The following is a 19,401-nucleotide window of genomic DNA, read 5'->3' as shown; positions in this document are numbered from 1 at the left end:
AAAAGTAAGAAGCTCATCTTTACTAAGTTAATTCTGGTCGGGTTAGTTCGGGTTAGGTCAATTCTTAGGACCAATTTTTGGGTCAATTTCGGGTCGGGTCAATTTCGGATTAGTTAGTCCGGATCGGGTCAAGTTTGTGTCGGTTCACCAAATTAAATTCACTTTAAAAAAAAAGTTGAAAAAATAAATTAAAATTGCTAAAAAAAAACCCGTGATGATTACCTATTACTAAGGAACGAAAGAAAGAAGCCCTAAACTAACTAATTCACCATTTCACCCTATTCACTGCAGGAATCAGGTCACTTCGGGTCAGGTTGGGTCGATTCAGGTCAATAAATTTGGGTTAAAATCGGGTCAGGTCACTTCGGGTTCGGGTAAGTTCGGGTTAGATCAAGTTTGATTTCGGATCAGTTCGATCCTCGGGTCACGTTCGGGTCAACTCAATTTCGGGTCGGGTTTGGGTCAATAATTTCGGGTCACTGGTTGGGTCATTCGGATCGGGTCAGGATTGCCAGGTCTAATCAACATAAAGGAAAATATATTATCTAATATCATTTTAATAAAAACTCCGTATAATATTTATACAAATAATTTGTTATTGATTTTATAATAAATTAAAAAATACGAGACATACTTATGTATCAATTGATTCATTAGAGTTTAATTATAATAGTCGTTGAATTCATTTGATCGAATCGATTCACTAGTTCTGTTTATTCACAACTGTAAAAAAAAAAAAAACCAGTTAACCAAAAACTAAAAAAACTTGCCAGAAATACAAAAAAATCAGTTTCCCTTTGCCAAAAATAAAATTGGTACACCGCTAGAACCACCTACCGATTTGGTTTCTGGCACTGAATATTCCTTCCCGGAATTCCACGCTGCTCAATCTCATTCATCTTTCTCACTTTCTCTCTCCTCTTCACTCCTTTCTCTCTTACTTCTTCACCCCATTTCAATTCTGGGTTTTTCTCCAATCCACTCAATTTCAACTGGGTACTTTTTGTTTCGTCAGAATTCATTCGTCGTATTCATTTTGGTGGCTCGGGGCAAAATTCGACAAACGGGTGTCGCAATTGAATGATGGGTGATGATGGGGTTGCTAAAATTGAACGAAAAGAGTCAATTTCAGATGCAAGTGTTGTTGAAGAAGAAGAAGCTGAGACTGATCCTGCTTTGCTCAAGAATACACCCTCGAATATTCGAAGATTAGCTGATGAAATCGAGCAATTTGAAGGTCGAAGGAAGTATCTTGCCCAAACTAGAAGCCCTTCTGATGGGGGTGATGTTAGGTGGTACTTTTGCAAGGTTCCTTTGGGTCTAAATCGTGAGTGTTTACTTTGATCATTTTTATTACAAGTTGTTATTAATCATGTTTTATATGGTTTAAGCATTAATTGTTGTTATTATAAATATAGGATGTATTGTTGTGTCAAATGATCATATAATTGTTTATATTATGAGAACATATGGTATGTTCATGTTCATAATCTATTAATTATATGATAAATTTTGTTGCCCAAGTAGTAAAAATATTGCTATTTTAATAATATGTGAAGTGAATGTACATAATGTTATAATGTTTGTAACATATGGATTAATGTTGATGATTTTGAACTTTATGTTCATTAATGGTGATCCTGGGTGTAGAATATGACTTTTACATACCTAAGATCATGTCATTTTCCATCTTGGTGTAAACTTTTAGACTGGCACATTCTCCCCTGTGTCAAGTTCGTGCGGGGAGCGGATGGAAAGGAGAATGTGAGAGGGTATAAGTTTACACCAGGGTGTCGGATGGACACTATTTGAATGTTGTGAAAATATTATATATGATGTGTATAAGATCATAATTTGGTGATGTTATGCTGTCGTTTGGTAGCTCCGTAGCTGTGTATGTATTTATGGAATGTACAAGCTTCTTAATTATCGATCATATAGTATCTGTTAAAGCTAGAACTAGTGACTTTGCTTTTAGATTCCAGTTAGCATTTGTATGCTTTTTAAATCCAAGGCTTTGCTTCGGTGACATTGCTTCTGATGGGTAGTGGTTGGACAGAGTTGGCTGCCTCAATTCCACGTGCGGAGGTTGTTGGTAAAGGAGAGTATTTTCGCTTTGGTATGAGAGATTCACTAGCGATAGAGGCTGCTTTCTTGCAGGTAAGGTGCCTGTTAACTTGAGTAGATGATTGAATGCCTTCATATTTATTATCTGATGTCAAATATTTACCTTTTATGTTTGTCAATGGTATGTGATGTAATGCATCCCAGGAGCCTTAACTTCTTTTGGGACTCAGGTGAGAAATACTTTGCGCTAGTGATAATTGTACTTATGACAGAATGTCAATGAAGGTAGAAAGGCCCATATGTTGTTAGTTTGTTGTATGGAGTATCGACTGTGATTACTCCTATCAGTGTTAACTATGACGATTAGGAGGCATGAATTCACATTTCAGAGTCATAGGCCAATTAGTCTATAAATTCAAGGAAACGAAATGACTATCTCATTATATCTCATGTGGCTCCAATTGCACAGCAACCTTTGAGAGTGAATTTTCTTTCTTGAATCCTGATGTCACAAATCTTTTCTGTCAAACTTCTGCTGGGTTACAAGGCTGTTTGCATTGCTGTACCCTGATGCCATAGTTGCCTTTTCTCTTTTGGCTCTTAACTTTTGCATATAAACTGCTTTTCTAAAATATATCCTTTTTTGTTTTTTGGCAACAGAGAGAAGAAGAGTTGCTGTCTTATTGGTGGAGGGAATATGCAGAATGCAGTGAAGGCCCAAAAGGACAGACTGGTTCAACTACTGTAGCAGATCTACATAAAAACCCTTTAACATCTGAATTATATGTTGTGGAGGAAGAGAGAGTTGGAGTCCCTGTGAAAGGTGGTCTTTATGAGGTATGAGCTTCTTCAGTTCTATGTGAATAAATGAATCAACTGCAAAGTATACTGTCTGCTATGTAGCTGGTTCTGTGATTTAGGTATTTGATAAGGATAAATATCTTGGGTTATAAGTCTTATAACCTAAGTATGTTTCATTCTATTTCCCCATCCCCGTATGTCTTCTACAGCATAGAGGAATTAATAAAGTAGTGGGTAATTCTCATAACAAAAAGGTGGAGAAATAGACCTGCATGAATAATATTATTAAAGTCTTGTCGGTTTCTGACAAAAATGTTGAGAAGAAACTCTGATTTTCATTTTTGGGCTCATTTTGATTATTATGAGCTGATAAAAGGCTTTGCTTGTGGTCAAATTTATTTGTCACTTTTTCATTATTGATACTAGTTCACCTGGTACAGTGCTTATTTGTTTACTGGTGTATTTCATTGATTGCAATTCTCGTGTGCCCTTGAGATTCTTTATTCTTTATGTTCCCTTGAGATCTTCTATTTCTTATGTCCTTGAGATTCTCTATCTCTATCTACATCCACATTACTTGTTACCTAGGCATTTCATCTACTAGTAGTTAAGTGTTCATATTTTTGATGAGCTTTTGTTGTTGAACCAAGCAGCTGAGATGGTTTTGGGGTCACATGTGGAGATGGTAATGACCTCTGATATGAATGAAGTGTTACAAATTCTATGGAGCTTTGGAGTTTGGAATTTTTTTTTTGGGAAGTATCATGTTGGTCACCTATTACTGACTACCTAATTTGTGTAACAAAGATGCCATAAGAAGATTTTGTAGCTTATGAGTGATGGATACAAGAAAGGTCTAGCTAATTACTTGTCCTTGAAGTGCAACTCAAAATTTAAGGGGAGGAGAGATTGGGACAGTATTGATGATATTAGATTAATTTTGTTATAAGCCTGTGCCTTGTGGGTTTAAGTTTTTTTTTTTTGTTGGGGGGGGGGGGCAGTCCTTTTATCTCTCGGAAAAAAGAACATATATATACACACGTATTGGGGTGTGAATCTGTGTGATTTTCTGACATTAACAGGATTAAGGATCTCTTCATGAAATCTTATCAAATTCCTGTCAGTTTTTGATGGTTATCGAGGGATTTCTTTCTGATTTGAGCACACTTTGATTCTTTGGTTAGTAAATTTGATTCTTGGTCACCCTTGGATGTGCTAATTACCTCAGGTAGATCTGGTGAAACGGCATAGCTTTCCAGTGTACTGGAATGGTGAGAATCGGCGTGTTCTAAGAGGTCATTGGTTTGCACAAAGTGGAGGACTTGATTGGCTTCCTCTTCGGGAAGATGTTGCTGAACAGTTGGAGTTTGCATATCGTAGACAGGTAATCCACCTGTTCTGGCTATACTTGTTTATTTTATTATTTTCTTAAAAGGTTTCTGATTCTTTGACATCCTCTGTTTTCTGTCTTCTAGCTTTGGTAGTAATATGGAATATAATATCCTTTCCAGTGATAGATCATTTATCTGAGCAATTTCTGCAATTGGTTGCCAGTTGAAAGTGCATGAAACTTTAAATATTTGGGGAGGACATGCATAACATATTAACATCTAAGTAATATTCATTGCTTACTTGGGTATTTAGATTTGTGTCGTAGATCAATGCTTACCCTTGTGCTTATTCTATTTGATGAATGAATTGAATATTTGTTTAAAATTTGAAACAGCCTCCTGCTTTTAGAAAAAGTGTTAGGCTGGAGCTGTTTCTTGGAAGTTTTTCTGCAGATAACACATAAAATATATTCAAATAGCAATTAGGGTAGTTTAGCATGTCTCATGACCAGTTTCTTATTCAAAGCTCATAGCTTATTGGTTTATTAAGGCAGATTGCTGATTCGACCAGTATAGAGTAGTCACTAGTTACCAATATAATTTCTGTTATACAAATTGGTACATTAGGATATGAGTGCATTTTATTTTAGATAGTGTATTAATTGTTTTTTTTTTTTTTTTTTATTTTTTTATTTTTTAAATGTACTCCGTTTCCTTTTTTTAATCACGACGTTGGAGATTTAACACTATTCACACCTACTCCTTTGTCGTATACGTTAGGAATAACATAGTCAAGTGGAGTCTTGTTAGATTCGTCTTGATTTATACTTTCAAAAGATTAACTTTTTATAAATTTTTCAATAGTATAGTTAAAGATGTTAAAGGTATAATTTGTGTATCACCAAGTGTGAAAACCCTAACGTTGCAATAAAAAAAGAACAGAGGAAGTATATACGAAGTATATTTTTTGTTTCTTTGAAGATTTACTCTTCAATATGTTTATGTCAATAGCTATAAGGATCATGCAAAAGAATAGGTAGCTTAGTTTTGTTATAAATTCGATTACTGAAATGAGTTGCTTTCTTTGTGAGCTATTGAGGAAATTTCTGGCGATTTCTATTTCTCTGGGTATAAAAGGGTGGTATCAAAACTTTTTTTTTTTAATTTTTAATTTTTTATTTATTTATTTTTTTAACATCTTCATCAATCTTTAATACATTTTCAAAATTGTTCTTCAATATTGGAATGATTGATTGAATTTGTTGTCCTAGTGTTTGGTTAAATATAGTGATTTGACAATTTTGATATGGTTGATTTTCCTATCTAGGTTTGGCATCGGAGGACATTTCAACCATCTGGACTCTTTGCAGCTCGTGTTGAATTACAAGGCTATACCCCAGTATGATATTGTCATGAGTGCAGAATTGTTTCTTACATCTGAACTCAATTGTAATTATTTCTTGTTGATATGCAGGGACTGCATGCCCTCTTTACTGGAGAGGATGACACTTGGGAGGCGTGGCTGAATGTCGATGCTTCAGGCTTTTCCACTATCATCAATTTTGGAGGAAATGGCGTGAAGCTAAGACGAGGATATGCTGCATCTCCATCTCCAAAACCAACACAGGTTCCATTTTATAGACCACCTCCCCTGCGCGCCTTTTGTCTTTTAATTTTAGAAAAACCTTATGCTTAGTGTTACTAAGCATAAGGTTCCTTAACCTAATTATCAATTCACTAGAATCTGGTATGTAGTAATGTAGACAATTGCTGACTTGCAAATTGATTTTTGAAACTGTCTTAAATGATTATGTAGTCGGGCTTATAACCTTACTGTGACTGTTATACTAGGCCACGAGCTGCAAGTCATCTGCATTGCCTGGCAAAGTGGTTTTGATTTTAACTGCTCATTACTGCAATTGTGATCACACCCAAGATGTTAAAACCCTAGTTTTGTTTTCTGTGTTATTGGGAAGTTGAGCTCAGCTCTCTGTGTATGATTATATCAACCTCTTGTTTTTTAAGATTTTATTAATTTTTGCAGGATGAGCTGCGTCAGCAAAAAGAGGAAGAGATGGACGACTATTGTTCTGAGGTACATGCCTTTTTGCTTCTTTTACCCCCCCCACCCCCCCAACCATGAAACAAAAAGACAATGTAGAAAGGTGTTCTAACTTGTACTCTATCTTAGATATGGTACTCTATTATATGGATGCCTTAACGGAGTGTGATGTTTATAATACTATAGCAAGGTAGCAACTGCAGGCTTTATTTAGGGGTGTTCTACAAAAGGCCTGATTGATTGCTTAAGTTTTTTTTCTCTATGACTTAAATACAAAATACAAGTTGTTAGATGATTAGATCTTATGATTATATAAATTTCTGACACCATCAAATTCCCTTGTCATTGGGTTACTTTATTCTAAATATAGACTGCGGATAGTGCCTCCTGCCCTTAAACAATGCACTTCTGCTGTCATTTTTTCTTTTGTGTCTCATGTAACCTAGGAACAGTTGCTGCCATGTTCTGCTCTGTGCCTTTTAAATTAAGCTTATAGGCCATCGTGACTATATTCTGGATTTTTTTTAGAGTAGCTTGTTCTCTTGACCTGGGAAAGCAAGTTTATGCTCTTGCATGTCCAATAGCCAAGTACTTCTGTTATAGCTGCTATGGAATCTGAAGAAAAAAGGGGTGTAGAGAGGGGAGAGATTGATGTCATGATCTAGGGTGAAAATTTGTAAGTTGTTTGTGCAAATCAGATTAGAGGAATATGCATGATCACCCCCCCCCCCCCCCCCCCCGGCTACATGATACATTTACATGTTCTCAGATTCATACACGTCATTCATTTTTATTGGGAATACTTATTCATTCATCTGAACATTGTTTCTGTACAGTAATTTTTTTGAACCGTTTTTCACTTGGCTCTTGATCATTTTTTACTTTCTCCCCCCTCTTCTCTCGCAGCTTAATGACATGTGATTTTGGGTATATGGATTTATTTATTTATTTATTATTATTAATGTCATTTTTGTATTTTTAGGTTCCGGTTCGCCATCTAGTTTTTATGGTTCATGGCATTGGTCAAAGACTGGAGAAATCTAATCTGGTTGACGATGTGGCAACTTATCGCCATATCACCTCAAGTTTAGCTGAAAAACACCTGACATCATATCAGCGTGGCATTCAGAGAGTCCTCTTTATTCCATGCCAAGTAAGTTTAATCGTCAGGTGTTTGTATGTTCTTATTATGTATTTCTCATTGTGCTTCTCTCTGTTAATCTTTAGTTTTGGTTTTTTGGTATGGACTTGGGGTGGGGAGGCTACGTTCTGGAATCGATCTAGGAATTTTCTGAATGACCCTGTATTTTAGCACTTTAGAAAAAGCCAAGTTATTGTAAGTTTTGCGAGATAATTATTGAGACGGTATCATGAATATATATGTAAGGAAATTTTGACTTTTACCACCTCCAAAAAACCACTTATTGGCTTTTACCGCCTACATAAAAAAAAGTTTTATTTTACCACCAACAAAATTTCCAAAAATTGGATATCTCCACCAACTAACGGATTTCATCCATGATTTCGTTAGTAGGGCCCACCTTTTTGACGTTTCTTTTCATCTCCCTCGACCTTCCATGCAACCAGCTGGCAACGAAATCAACCCACCTCGGTTGTTGGTCAAAATTTCGTGTGGGGCTAGGGAGGGGCCATAATTTGGTGTTGGATAAGGAGGGGGTCAGAAATAGGTGGTGGCTAATGTTTTAGGAGTGCGATGTGCGAAATTTAGTGGTGGCTAGGGTTTTTGGAGTGGTCGGAATTTGGAAAGAGGGGGCATTATGGGTGGTCGGAATTCAGTGCGGGTTTTGAGGTCGGAAATTGGTGGGAGGGGGTCGGAATTCGTGGTTGTGGCTGATGCGTTTGGGTTGAGGGTGAGTAGTGGTTGTGTGGTGGCTGGTGGAGTCTGGAGTGGCGCCGGTTTGATGCTAGTTTATTGCCACTGTGGTGCAGCAGTGGTGAGCAGTGGCAGCGATGGGGATGAATGGGTGTGGGGTTGGGCTAGCTTGGGCCGCCGGTAACAGCGATGGGCGGGGAGCCGATACCAGCGGTGGGGCTGGGAGCAGGTCTGGCGGTGGCTGGGTTTTTATATTATTTTATTTAAGTAAATTATTTTTTATTTTATTAAGTATTTTATATTCCTTTTTTTTAAAAAAAAAAAATTTATCCAATAATATTGTGACATGTGTACATGGTAGGCCCCACTAACGGATTTATGGAGGGAATCCGTTATTTGGAGATGATAGGTGGTAAAAGCTAACTTTCATTTTTTTTATGTAGGTCACTAGGTGGTAAAAGCCATTAAGTGGTTATTTGGAGGTGATAAATGTCTAAATTTCCTATATATATTAATGTCATATGTCACATCAAACAACTCAACTGCCCTTTGTAGTTGCCTCTATCTTTCTCGGCCTCTCCCCTCCCCCGCTCCTCTTTCTCTCTTATTCATGGCTGTAGGTCTGAATCATTCCTCCCCATTCAGGTGGCCTTCCCTTGAATGTGGGCAGGATTGGAGCTACAATGTTTTTGCGGATGATCTGCATGTCCATACCCTAAATATTGTTTTTTGCATACCCTAAATATTGTTTTTTTTTTTTTTTGTTTTTTTGTATTAATTTTTTTTCTAAATGCAGTTAGAAAATATTCAAATGGCTTGCGTTTTGTATTCAGATTTTTGTGAAAGTATATATCCTTTGTTTATTTGGCTTTTTTCCTCTTGACATCATTTTTTATCATTTTATCTTCCCTTTATTGTTTCATTTTCCATCTTCTGCAACTACTCTCTGTTCTTGCTGTTGCAGCACTCATCTGCCCCTATTGCTTCTGGTGCTCCTGCTGGTGTTGCATTTGCTCGTTGTTTCTTGCTGTTGTGATGTGGCAGTGACCGCTTGTATTTCCAATTTCTATCTGCTTCTCTTGTCTCTCTCTCCTGTTGTTTGGAACCCAATTCAAATAAGTTTTGTGAAGTTTGTTCTGTGAGATTTTCAAAAGCAGTAGCAAGAAGGGAGGCTCAATTAATTACTCCTCATTTTAAGCAAAACAGTAAGATCTATATATAATAATTATAATATTATATAAAAGTTAGTAGGGTAGAAGTACCCCTTAAAAGTTAACCATACCCTTTTACATTTTTAGTGCACCCTAGTTGTCACAAGCTTTGATGGTTCATGAGTTTATATCTATAAGCTCCCATTAACAACTTACCACTATTTTTGCGTCTAACTCCCCATAAGCTTCAATCCTCTTGTCAAATTTTGACATAAGTTATTTTAGACCCTAGCTTTTCTCAATTCTCTTCAGTGTCGCAACACGGAAGTGTCAAAATATTGTTTCAACTAGACTAGGAATACATGTAAAAAGGGTATACTTGCAGCTTTGATTTTTTGGGGATGGAATCAAATTGCTTCTCTTTGTTCAAATATTATCTTGTACGAAGACCATGGGATGGAATAGCCAAACACTTCTCTCTTATTATTTGTGATGCATGCAGCTGTGGTTTCTAGTGGAATTTCCTTGTGAGACTTGTGACAAAAATAGCTTAGCTTTGAGCTGTGCTCTGTAGTTGCATTGTTACTTGCATGTTAGTTAGAATACTTTTCTTGCCTGCAGAGATTATAATTTGGATAATTGGGTCTTAGCTAAATGAAATTTGCATACTTGGCTTTTGTATCTCAGTGGAGAAAGGGTTTGAAGCTCAGCGGAGAATCTGCTGTGGAGAAAATCACATTAGATGGTGTACGAGGCTTGCGCACTACACTAAGTGCGACTGTTCATGATGTGTTGTACTACATGAGCCCCATCTATTGCCAGGAGATTATTGACTCGGTATTATAGCATTATTCTTTGTGCTCTTTATTGATTATGCGCTTCTTTGGCCAGGGTAATATGATTTACAAGTCAATAAATAAATGTTTGCTCTTGTATGGAAGAGTATACGTTTAGCATGTGGTTTTCATGTCACAAATGCACTGCCTCCATTCTTTTGGAAGTGTGATAATACATATCCATATTTTAAGTACTACTTTATTGCTTGATGTCTCTCTTGTTAATCATCTACCTCCCAGAAAATAGCAGATGTTAGAGAACTATAGCTATTGTCAAATGTATGTCCTTGTTTTTTAAAGGTATTGAATGATGAGATTGGTAATCAAATGTTATTTTTTTTAAAATTCTTTTTTATATTCCATATTTGAAGTTTGGAGTTGTGCTGGTGTGTAAAATCTGTCTATTATAGCTGACATTATTTTTGTTCTCATGATGGTCTGTTCTATAATAATTAGATTTGAATTCCTTGTTGCTGGCTAGTGTATGCTTATAAGTTGTACATATTTAATTCTGTGCTGCATTGAACTTCCTCTTTGTTTTTATTTTTCTCCTGGAATTAATGTCTCTGTGACCTTATTCCTAACTGTGGGTCTTACTTAGATTAAAGTGGTGTCAGTTTGATGGATAATATAGATGATCTCATAAGATGGTCCATTGTCCTTTCACAGGTTTCAAACCAACTGAATCGTTTATATCTGAAGTTTCTGAAGAGGAATCCAGGGTATGACGGAAAGGTAGAACTCTGTGAATTTTACTTTCTTTCTCTGGACTGACTTTGCACTATTTTCAAAATCAATTTGTTTTGCAAAATGTTTTGCTAAAAATGCATGATAAATTTTGTAGGTTTCCTTGTATGGTCATTCCTTGGGAAGTGTTCTCTCATATGATATTCTCTGCCACCAAGATAATTTGTCTTCCCCATTTCCAATGGAATTCATGTATACGAAGCATGACAAAGAAGACGAGACACCGGAAAAAATTTCTAAATTACCCTCTGAAGTCAACTCTATGGATGATGGTACTAGAACTTTTCAGGAAACTTCAAATGAAGACAGGTCAGGAGGACATCATGTTTCATCTTTGCCTGAAAATGTTAATTCTGAAGACCATCTAGTTGAGGATATTAGTCCAACTTCCTTCACTATTAGAGATGAAAGTTCTACGCTGAAAGTGAGTGAAATGCAAGATGGCACTAAATCTTCAGCAGAAGATGGTCAGGATTACCTTTGCAGCCCTAGCGATGTGTGTCCTGAAGAAATTGGAAACTCGAGTGAAGCCTGTGATATAAATTGTGACACCACTGAAAACTTGGAGGCAAATACCAATTTGGATAGTCTCGTGAACCCTGATGCTTCAGAAAATGCAGCCGAACCTCTGCAAACGTCAGATACAAGTGATGAACACAAAAATATTCAAGATCTCAAGTCAGAGGTGCGAGGGAATCTATCTTCTGCCTGAACTTTACATAATTCAGCTTCCATTGTTTATTTTATTTAAAATTTTTTTTAACCTTTTTCTCTCTATCACTACAGGTTGAGTTTCTAAAGGCACGTGTTGCACAATTGGAAGCTCAACTTGGTTGTAGTACTAGTAGCAGGTCTTTTGAAGGTGATCAATGATCTTTCTTTATTTCCACCTAATTCAGTTCTCTTCTTCTTATACTTCCTCTGCATTGATATGTCGTAGAATGTGTATTTTATGTTATGTTATGCATTATCTATTTTGCAGGGAGTCATGAAGTTCATCCAGGCATTTCAAATCAAGATGAATCCAAAAAGATTTTGGCTAGTCAAAACGATTTATCCACAAGTTATAAACCTTTGATCAAGTACACCAAGCTTGAATTCAAGGTAATTAAAACTGTTAATACTATTGGTCTATTATATTCTTGTATTCCCATGCGTAAGATCTTTAGTGCAGTCCTTTGAATTCAAACCTGTTTGCTATGCAACAGGTACATACATTCTTTGCAGCTGGATCCCCTCTTGGTGTCTTTCTTTCCATTCGAAATGTCCGCATTGGAATTGGTAAGTCCTAAATATATTTGGATTATTCAAATTTTGTTCTTGTAAACTTATGCTGATGGTGTTTTTCCCTAGTAATCTATACTTTCCATTTATCAGAGAATAGTATTTCCTTTGTTGTTTATCTAGTAGTTGATGTTGCATATAGTTTGTTGATCTTCTCCCTTATTGTCGATCTTTTCTTTTATTTCTTCTTTTTGCTATTATTAACTTTTAAAATTGTAGGTAAAGGGTGTGAATCCTGTCTGTACAGCAATGATTATAGAAATTCCTCTTCGACCAAAATATTCTTTTAGCTGATTCATGAACATTAAAGACCTATATATTCTGAAAAACAAAGCAATTTCCTATATATTTTGGGTTGCTGTGTAGTTTAATGCTATATTGCACTCCTGTATTTGATTTTCAGTGACATTTTTAGTTAATGTTAATTTAGGACCATTGAGATTGTCTCATGATGTTTTTAGAAATTTCTAAGTCAGAATTCTGTACTGTGCAAGTTAAGAAGCGTAAAGGCCTTATTGTTCATGTAAGATGAGATAAGGGCTAAAAAATAAGTTCAGATAAGATTTAATAAGCTCAAATAAGATAAGGATTGATAACATAAGATATGGGTTAATCATTCCAATAAGGTCTAACAAGACTTGATAATAAGGCCAAATAATAATAAGGTCCAGTAAGATACGGGCTGATTAGCTATGATAATAAGATAAAATAAGTTCAAGGCCAGTAATTTTGGAAAAATGAAGTGAAGAGATTGCTAACCTAACTACACAAAATTTCAACTGTTGTATGCTTGTATCTTTTTATCCAGTGCTTATTTTGGGTTGTTTATGCTTAACTTGGGGAGCATCAGCCTTTGTTGTATAGGATAGGGTTGCATACATTTTTATCGTCCTTGGACCTGCAATTCCTTTGAATTACTCTTTCTGTTTTCATTGCATTTGTAGGGTTTCACAGTTTTATGTATCGTGATTTCTGCTCTTGTAGGTAAAGGGAAAGAATACTGGGGGGAAGAGAATATAAATGAAGAGATGCCTGCTTGTCAGCAGATGTTCAACATCTTTCACCCTTTTGATCCTGTGGCATATAGGTAATCTCTACCTTCTTATTACACTTTTAAAATTAGACTGCTACTCAGACATGGTGAAATTCATTGTTTACTGGTTTTGACACAACACTAATAGGCTGTAAAATCTTTTTCAATTCTGGATGCTGCATGATTACCCACTGTAAAAAGGGTTATGGCTTGAATGTGGAAAGGGGGGCAAAGGGACAGGAGAGACAAAAAGAAGGCATTAGGGGTTGGACTTTGGAGAATGAATTGTTGCTTGGATAGGATGTTTATTGTAAAATATTTGTAACCATTGTATGATCCGGTTAGAAATCTGTTGATGTCCATATGGCTTTTAGGCTGCAAATACTGTATAGTTCAGTTGTTCATTTTGTGGATCATTTAATTCAGGAAAACTTCTTTGCTTTGTGTCTCATTACATACCCATCTAAATGGTTCTACTGAAATATAACCTGATCTGTTTAAAGATAACCCTTGTGAAATCATACATGTACACCACACAAATCTCTAATTTTGAGTTCATACTCGTATTTGCCACCTGACATTGAGCTAGTAAAAGTGAGTAAACTGTTCATGCAAGTGTCTCAGAAAAGCTCATTTTCTTTGAAAGAAAGGAGGGACAAGGCTGATTGTTGTTTACTTAATACTGTTAGATTTTAAGAAGAGCCAATATAGTAGTCAGAATTTCCTAGCCAGCTGATCAAATTTTTATATTGAGTTTATAGATGTGAATCAGGATTTGACCATGAGGTAGAATCAGAATTGAGGTTATTTGCAAGAATGTTGGTGTGGCAGGCATTGCAGACAAACTTAGGAAAACGCTGCGTTGGTTCGGGCATGTAAGACGGAGACCCGAGGGTGCACCGGTACGAAGAGTGGAAGAGTAGGACCATTGAGGGGTTAAAAGAGGGATAGGGAGACCGAAAATGACTTGGTTGGAAGGAGTTAGGAAGAATATGAAGCATATGGATTAGCATGAGAATGAGGCATTTGATCGTAAGGGATGGAGGAGGAAGATTTTTCTGGATGACTATACGGAATAATCACTTTTGGTTCATGTAGCCGACCCCACTTATGGGATTAAGGATATGATTGATTGATAGATTTGAATTAGAGTTGAGAGCAAATTAAGCAACTTTGTGTTTGACAGCTTAACTTCACCTCTGTGTATAAAATCGTCTAGATCCACAATTCCAATGGTATTCCATTCACTGCCATGGATAATTCTCATTTTTATCTTCTTTGTATGCTGGAATCTTCCACCCCACAAAAGGCAGAAAACCAGAAGAGGCTCACTTGATTTAGCTCATTGGTTATGTTTTAAGAACCACTATCTTTTCATGGTAAGCGAAAATAGGTGGTAAGAGAGTTAAAAAGATTTCATCTTATTTCTTTAGAGAAAAGGACCAATGGTCAGAGTGCCAGACTAACTTGAGTGCTATAGCTTGTACTTTGACCATGTTGCTTTCTCGCTTTTTATTGACCAGAAATCCAGAATAATCTCTGACCGATTCGTGGCTTTGTAAAAGCTGCTTTGAAAATTATTAGTTATTCTAGTTAATACTTGCATTTATTCTGCATGTAATGCTTGTAATTGCTCATTTGTTTATATGATGTATAAACTATTTTTTTTTGGGGTCTTATCTCAGAATAGAACCTCTAGTATGTAAAGAATATATCAGCAAACGCCCTGTCATAATTCCCTATCACAAAGGAGGCAAGCGATTGCATATTGGACTTCAGGTGTGGCTTTCAGAAAGCATCATTACCTTTTCAATTGCCATTCCTTTTCCCAGTCCTCTCACTCATTGTTCTATTTCTGGATTATGCTATGAATTGCAGGAATTTGCTGAAGATTTTGCTGCAAGATCTGAGTCATTTGTGAAACATCTAAATTCTGTCAAGGTGAGTTCTACTATGGCCTGTAGTATTGCCTTGTGCTCTTATATTCGTGTTACCACCAATTCTAGTTTCTATAATCACAAGATGAATGGTAATTACATGCTGACTGAGATCAACGTTAAGATGAATGCTCTATCTTGTTGTATTGCACTAATGCTCTGCTATGAAATTCTCACATTTTAGAGCTGCGCACTTATCGATGCTTTTGCTCATAATTTTGATATATATTTTCTATAAGCACCCCCTACTCTCAGCCAAGTTTGCAACCTGGTAAAAGAAAGGAAGATCAAGGTCCATTGCTAATGTACAGAGCTGATGAAAAATTACCTGAGGGAAACCTGAACTGAATTCGCATGTAGTCTGTTATCCCCCTTGTCTAAATCCCTTTGTTAATAGCTTTGGGTTTGTGTCAAGGTTGAGAGTAAATTCCGAAAATGAAATTGATATACACATATCCATTGACATTCTTGTAAAATAGTAGGAACTTTCAGTTTCGATTTTTTTTGTACAGCATTGGCGTCAATAGTTTAACATTTGTTTACAAAATTACAACATTGGTTTCAAAAATGCTAAATCTACTCTTAAATGTTCAACCATTTTCTTTGCTCTTAATGAATTTCCCAATATACCCTTACATTCAGCTAAATCATCAAAATACCGCATTTTTTACATTTATTTGTATATAATTGAAATGTACCTGGATGCCCTCTTTAAAAAGAACTGTAAATGGTTTAAAGCCCTCCTGATTGCTAAATCATGCCCAATTAGCAAGATGTCGCTTCAGAAGCGCCACAACCACAGCTGCAGTTAGATTTCCCATGATCTTTTTCCTTTCGATCTCCAGTCAGACCTTCAGTATTTTGATCAATTCAGAAGCATAAGAATTTTCCTCCATATCCCAAGCAGCAAATCTACACTGAAAGAATAGGTCCTCCAATTATCATGATTTTTTTTTTTTTCTTTTGTTCCTTTTTTTTTTTTTTTTTTTTTTTGGGGGAGGGGAAGAAAAGAGGTTCTAAATATTTATGTAGTGACTAAACTATGAGTTTGATGATTTGTTATTTGTGAACATTATTATAGCAATACAAATTGATTCTAGTAATGGAATATATCTATAACAGATATTGTGGTGTGTTTTGAAATACATGTGACAAATTGACTTTTTGCGGAAAGTTGGTAGAAAATCAATCAAAGCCTTAATCCCATAAGTGGGGTCGGCTACATGAACTAAAGTTAGTAGAAAATATTTATCATAAATGTTACAGAAAGGCTTTGACTTAACTTGTGATGATGTTCCCTTTACCTAAGCTGTCTTTTAGAAATAGAGAAAAGGGGAAGTCATTCTGCTAGCAATCCCTATTAATTTTGGTACTTAATCGTATTTTTTGTATTTTTGTTTAAGCTAAGATGAACACTGAATATAGGCAAGCAATAGTTCATATTAGCTAATCAGTGTAATTCACAAACTTCCTATATTCAAGAGGTGGCCATTAGAGGTGATCATCAATGACCCGGCCCGCTAGCCCAGCGCGAAAAAGTGTGGGTTTGGACAAGGCTAAAATTGCATTTTAGTTCAAAACCCGAGCCCAGCCCGAAAAACCCGACACTATTTTACGGGTTTGGGCACAAGATTTTATGCATGGGCCCAGCCCGGCCTGATTTTTTTATCACCTCTAGTGGACATTGCGCACAATGAGTTTCTTTTACGACAAATTTCTGTCTCCCTTTCTTACTAACTTTCTCTTTTTATGATTACATAGAGCCACTTACAAAAAGCATTACTACATAACACACTGCATAATACATTCTCCTGAAGTTCAGCAAACTTCCTTTTTAATTTTATTTTTTTTGCATAAGCTGATAACTGCCTCTTCGTTAGTAATTATCAGTAATGCCCTTCTACTTTTATAATAATTCATCAAATCAGTTATTCAGGATCATTGAGTTGATCCTTGCATATTTCCTGTTTATGATAGTTCCAGTTCTCATATTAATTTTGTTAATGTTGCTGAGCCCCAATTTCAGTTGAAGTTTCTTGAAGGCAGTCAGTTTAGTCCTTGCAATCTTTCTGTCTGCTGAATATTTTATTGCAATATCCAAAATATCCTTGTATCTTAGTGCTGTTCTGGATAAGAAGTATGGGTTTTACAGAAGTATCATTGTTTTGGCAGGTTCAGGTGCTTACGGTTTGTCGATCAAAGAAGGACAGACTCGAAGGTAACTGCAGATTTTCTATTTTCTTAATATAGGCCTTCCTTGTCGGTTGGACGAGGATATTCATCGTACAACCAGTAAGGTGCCACCAAGTATTTATTTATTTTTTTCACATTAGTTTACAATGTGCACCGCATGGTCAAAGATTTAGCCTTGGTTGAGTTGGTTCTACCATGCGCAATATACTAGCAGTTCTACATATAAAGTTGCCCTGGTTGGACTATTAAACAAAGGAGCCTCATAATTTTTTAAAAATTGTTCCTCCAATTGCTACTTTTCTTTCTGTAATTATTGGATATATTGCAGAAGAGGAGGAGGATGTCAATGAAGAAGTGCGATCTTATGGTTCTTATATGATGGAGAGATTAACTGGGAGTGAAGATGGACGAATCGATCATGTTCTTCAGGTCTGTGTACTATTATTTTAGCTCCCCCTCTCCACCAAAAAAAAAAAAAAAAAAAAAAGAAAAAAAAAATAATAATAATGTGTACTAGGTAGTTTTAGTAATAGTAAGTATTAATGTAGTTTTATGGATTATATAACTCTGAAATTTCAGGGAGGTCTTTTTTATATGGGAAATTTTTTACAAAAAAATAAAAAAAAGTAAGGAAAGAGCTTACAAATTTTTAGAGTATTCCAAAGTAGTGAATAGTTTGTAGTATAAGTGATTATTTTGCACATGTTGGTTATAGTTCGGAACCTTGGGATTGTTTTTAACCAAAATTCCTTCTTGGTCATAAATTTAGTTTTTCATTACTGTAATGACTCCTCTTTGGACTGTTTTCTTGCATTTCTTACTTTTGATACGGATTTTCTTATGAATCTTGCAGGATAAAACTTTCCAGCATTCATATATATCAGCTATTGGAGCACACACGTATGTTTGTGTAGTATCCTTCAAATTTTTAATGTTTCCCAATCACTAGTATTAAATGGAACATGTTATATTTATCACTTAACTGCCTTACATATGTTCTGTTATATGTGCAGAAACTATTGGCGCGACCATGATACTGCACTCTTTGTGTTGAATCATTTATACCGGGACATTCCTGAATACCCTGATCAACCAAGGCATCAGAGAAGCAAAACAAAAAATGACAGTATCTCTAATAGATTGCCAGATACAAAAGACATTGGTGAAGAAGAATTGCCATTAACATTCTCTAGCAGCAATCTGATAAAAAAATCACCCAAGAAAACCAAGACATCACGGTAGAGTTAGCTATGTAGAACTGAAGACTCTGACCAAGTTTACATTAGGAGTGTAGATACTGCCTCTGTGTGATAACTATAGGGTTTGAACGCTATAACTGGACATAGAAGGAAGGCACAAACTACTTGGGAGTATTCTAGTGTTGTTCCTGTTGGTCAATGCTGTGTACTCGAGTATCCTTTGTACATAAAACAAGTTTATATAGCCGATAGATGTATTTTGTCCAGAATTTCAGAATGATAAATTAACACGTCTTGTAAATTCCATGTACAGCCACATAATTATGCTTGTATTCTATGTATGGTATGTATGGCTGAAAATTTTCTGATCAATGAACATAATCAACAGCTATATTTGTGTTGTGTTTCTCTACACTGATCGCCACTCTCCCTCATTCACCAAATGGTTCCTTCTATTATTATCACCATCTTTAAGTCACATTGAAGTCTGCAACTCTACTGCGGTAATTTGCATTGAAGTTTTCTTACCATCGATGAAGAAGCTTACCTTCCCTACAAGTTCTATATGAAGATTGACTTTAAATTTTGTTAAGACACTTCAAATACTTTATAACATGTTTTCGGTTTTTTCCCTTGGAAGTCTGATTATTCCTTGTTTTGGGATCAAATATTAAATTGAGTTCTGGTTTTTGAATTTTCAATATTTTAACTAACAATAGTTTTGGATCTGAATTTCAACATTCCAATTCTCACTTTTGAAATCAATTAAAAATCAAACAATAATATGTGAACTTTTTGTATGCAACTTTACTATGATGATTGTATAATTTCCACCAGTTAATATGGCCTATGCAACGAGCCAATGTATGTGCAACAAGTCCCTTCACCAAACTTCAAAAGAACGATGTGTTCTATCTAGGCACTGC

General features: G+C 35.8%; 1 protein-coding gene across 3 annotated transcripts; it reads left to right on the top strand.

Annotated features, from left to right (window-relative positions):
* The first annotated feature begins 878 nt into the window (after positions 1 to 878).
* LOC145614832 (phospholipase SGR2-like) lies at positions 879 to 18,887 on the top strand. Of its 3 annotated transcripts, none has more exons than XM_081669893.1 (21): positions 879 to 1,327; positions 2,060 to 2,160; positions 2,728 to 2,904; positions 4,097 to 4,252; positions 5,527 to 5,598; positions 5,674 to 5,826; positions 6,244 to 6,294; positions 7,244 to 7,414; positions 9,934 to 10,083; positions 10,752 to 10,817; positions 10,927 to 11,514; positions 11,616 to 11,691; positions 11,812 to 11,933; positions 12,038 to 12,110; positions 13,098 to 13,200; positions 14,832 to 14,925; positions 15,025 to 15,087; positions 17,256 to 17,301; positions 17,605 to 17,705; positions 18,130 to 18,176; positions 18,290 to 18,887. In XM_081669893.1, exons 1-21 carry the CDS (start codon positions 1,081 to 1,083, stop codon positions 18,516 to 18,518), a joined length of 2,886 nt encoding a protein of 961 aa, XP_081526019.1. In that variant the 5' UTR covers positions 879 to 1,080; the 3' UTR covers positions 18,519 to 18,887. The 3 variants fall into 3 exon arrangements, 2 of the variants coding, with proteins under 2 accessions (XP_081526019.1, XP_081526020.1); XM_081669894.1 differs by having other exon boundaries at positions 1,194 to 1,327; positions 2,049 to 2,160; XR_014107173.1 differs by lacking the exons at positions 17,256 to 17,301; positions 17,605 to 17,705; positions 18,130 to 18,176; positions 18,290 to 18,887 and having other exon boundaries at positions 14,837 to 14,925; positions 15,025 to 15,089.
* The last annotated feature ends 514 nt before the right edge of the window (positions 18,888 to 19,401 follow it).

This window comes from Chenopodium album, chromosome 25 (genome assembly GCF_948465745.1).
Source record: "Chenopodium album chromosome 25, dcCheAlbu1.1, whole genome shotgun sequence".
NCBI lineage: Eukaryota > Viridiplantae > Streptophyta > Magnoliopsida > Caryophyllales > Amaranthaceae > Chenopodium > Chenopodium album.
The sequence above is the reverse complement of the archived record's forward strand: the minus strand, read 5'-3'. Positions and strand labels throughout refer to the sequence as shown.

Excerpts from the sequence above, each read along its gene's own strand:
- LOC145614832 (XM_081669893.1), top strand. The coding sequence starts at position 1,081 with ATGATGGGTGATGATGGGGTTGCTAAAATTGAACGAAAAGAGTCAATT. Across the intron at positions 4,253-5,526 it reads AGTTTGCATATCGTAGACAG|GTTTGGCATCGGAGGACATT; the intron begins GTAATCCACCTG and ends TTTCCTATCTAG. Across the intron at positions 6,295-7,243 it reads TGGACGACTATTGTTCTGAG|GTTCCGGTTCGCCATCTAGT; the intron begins GTACATGCCTTT and ends TTGTATTTTTAG.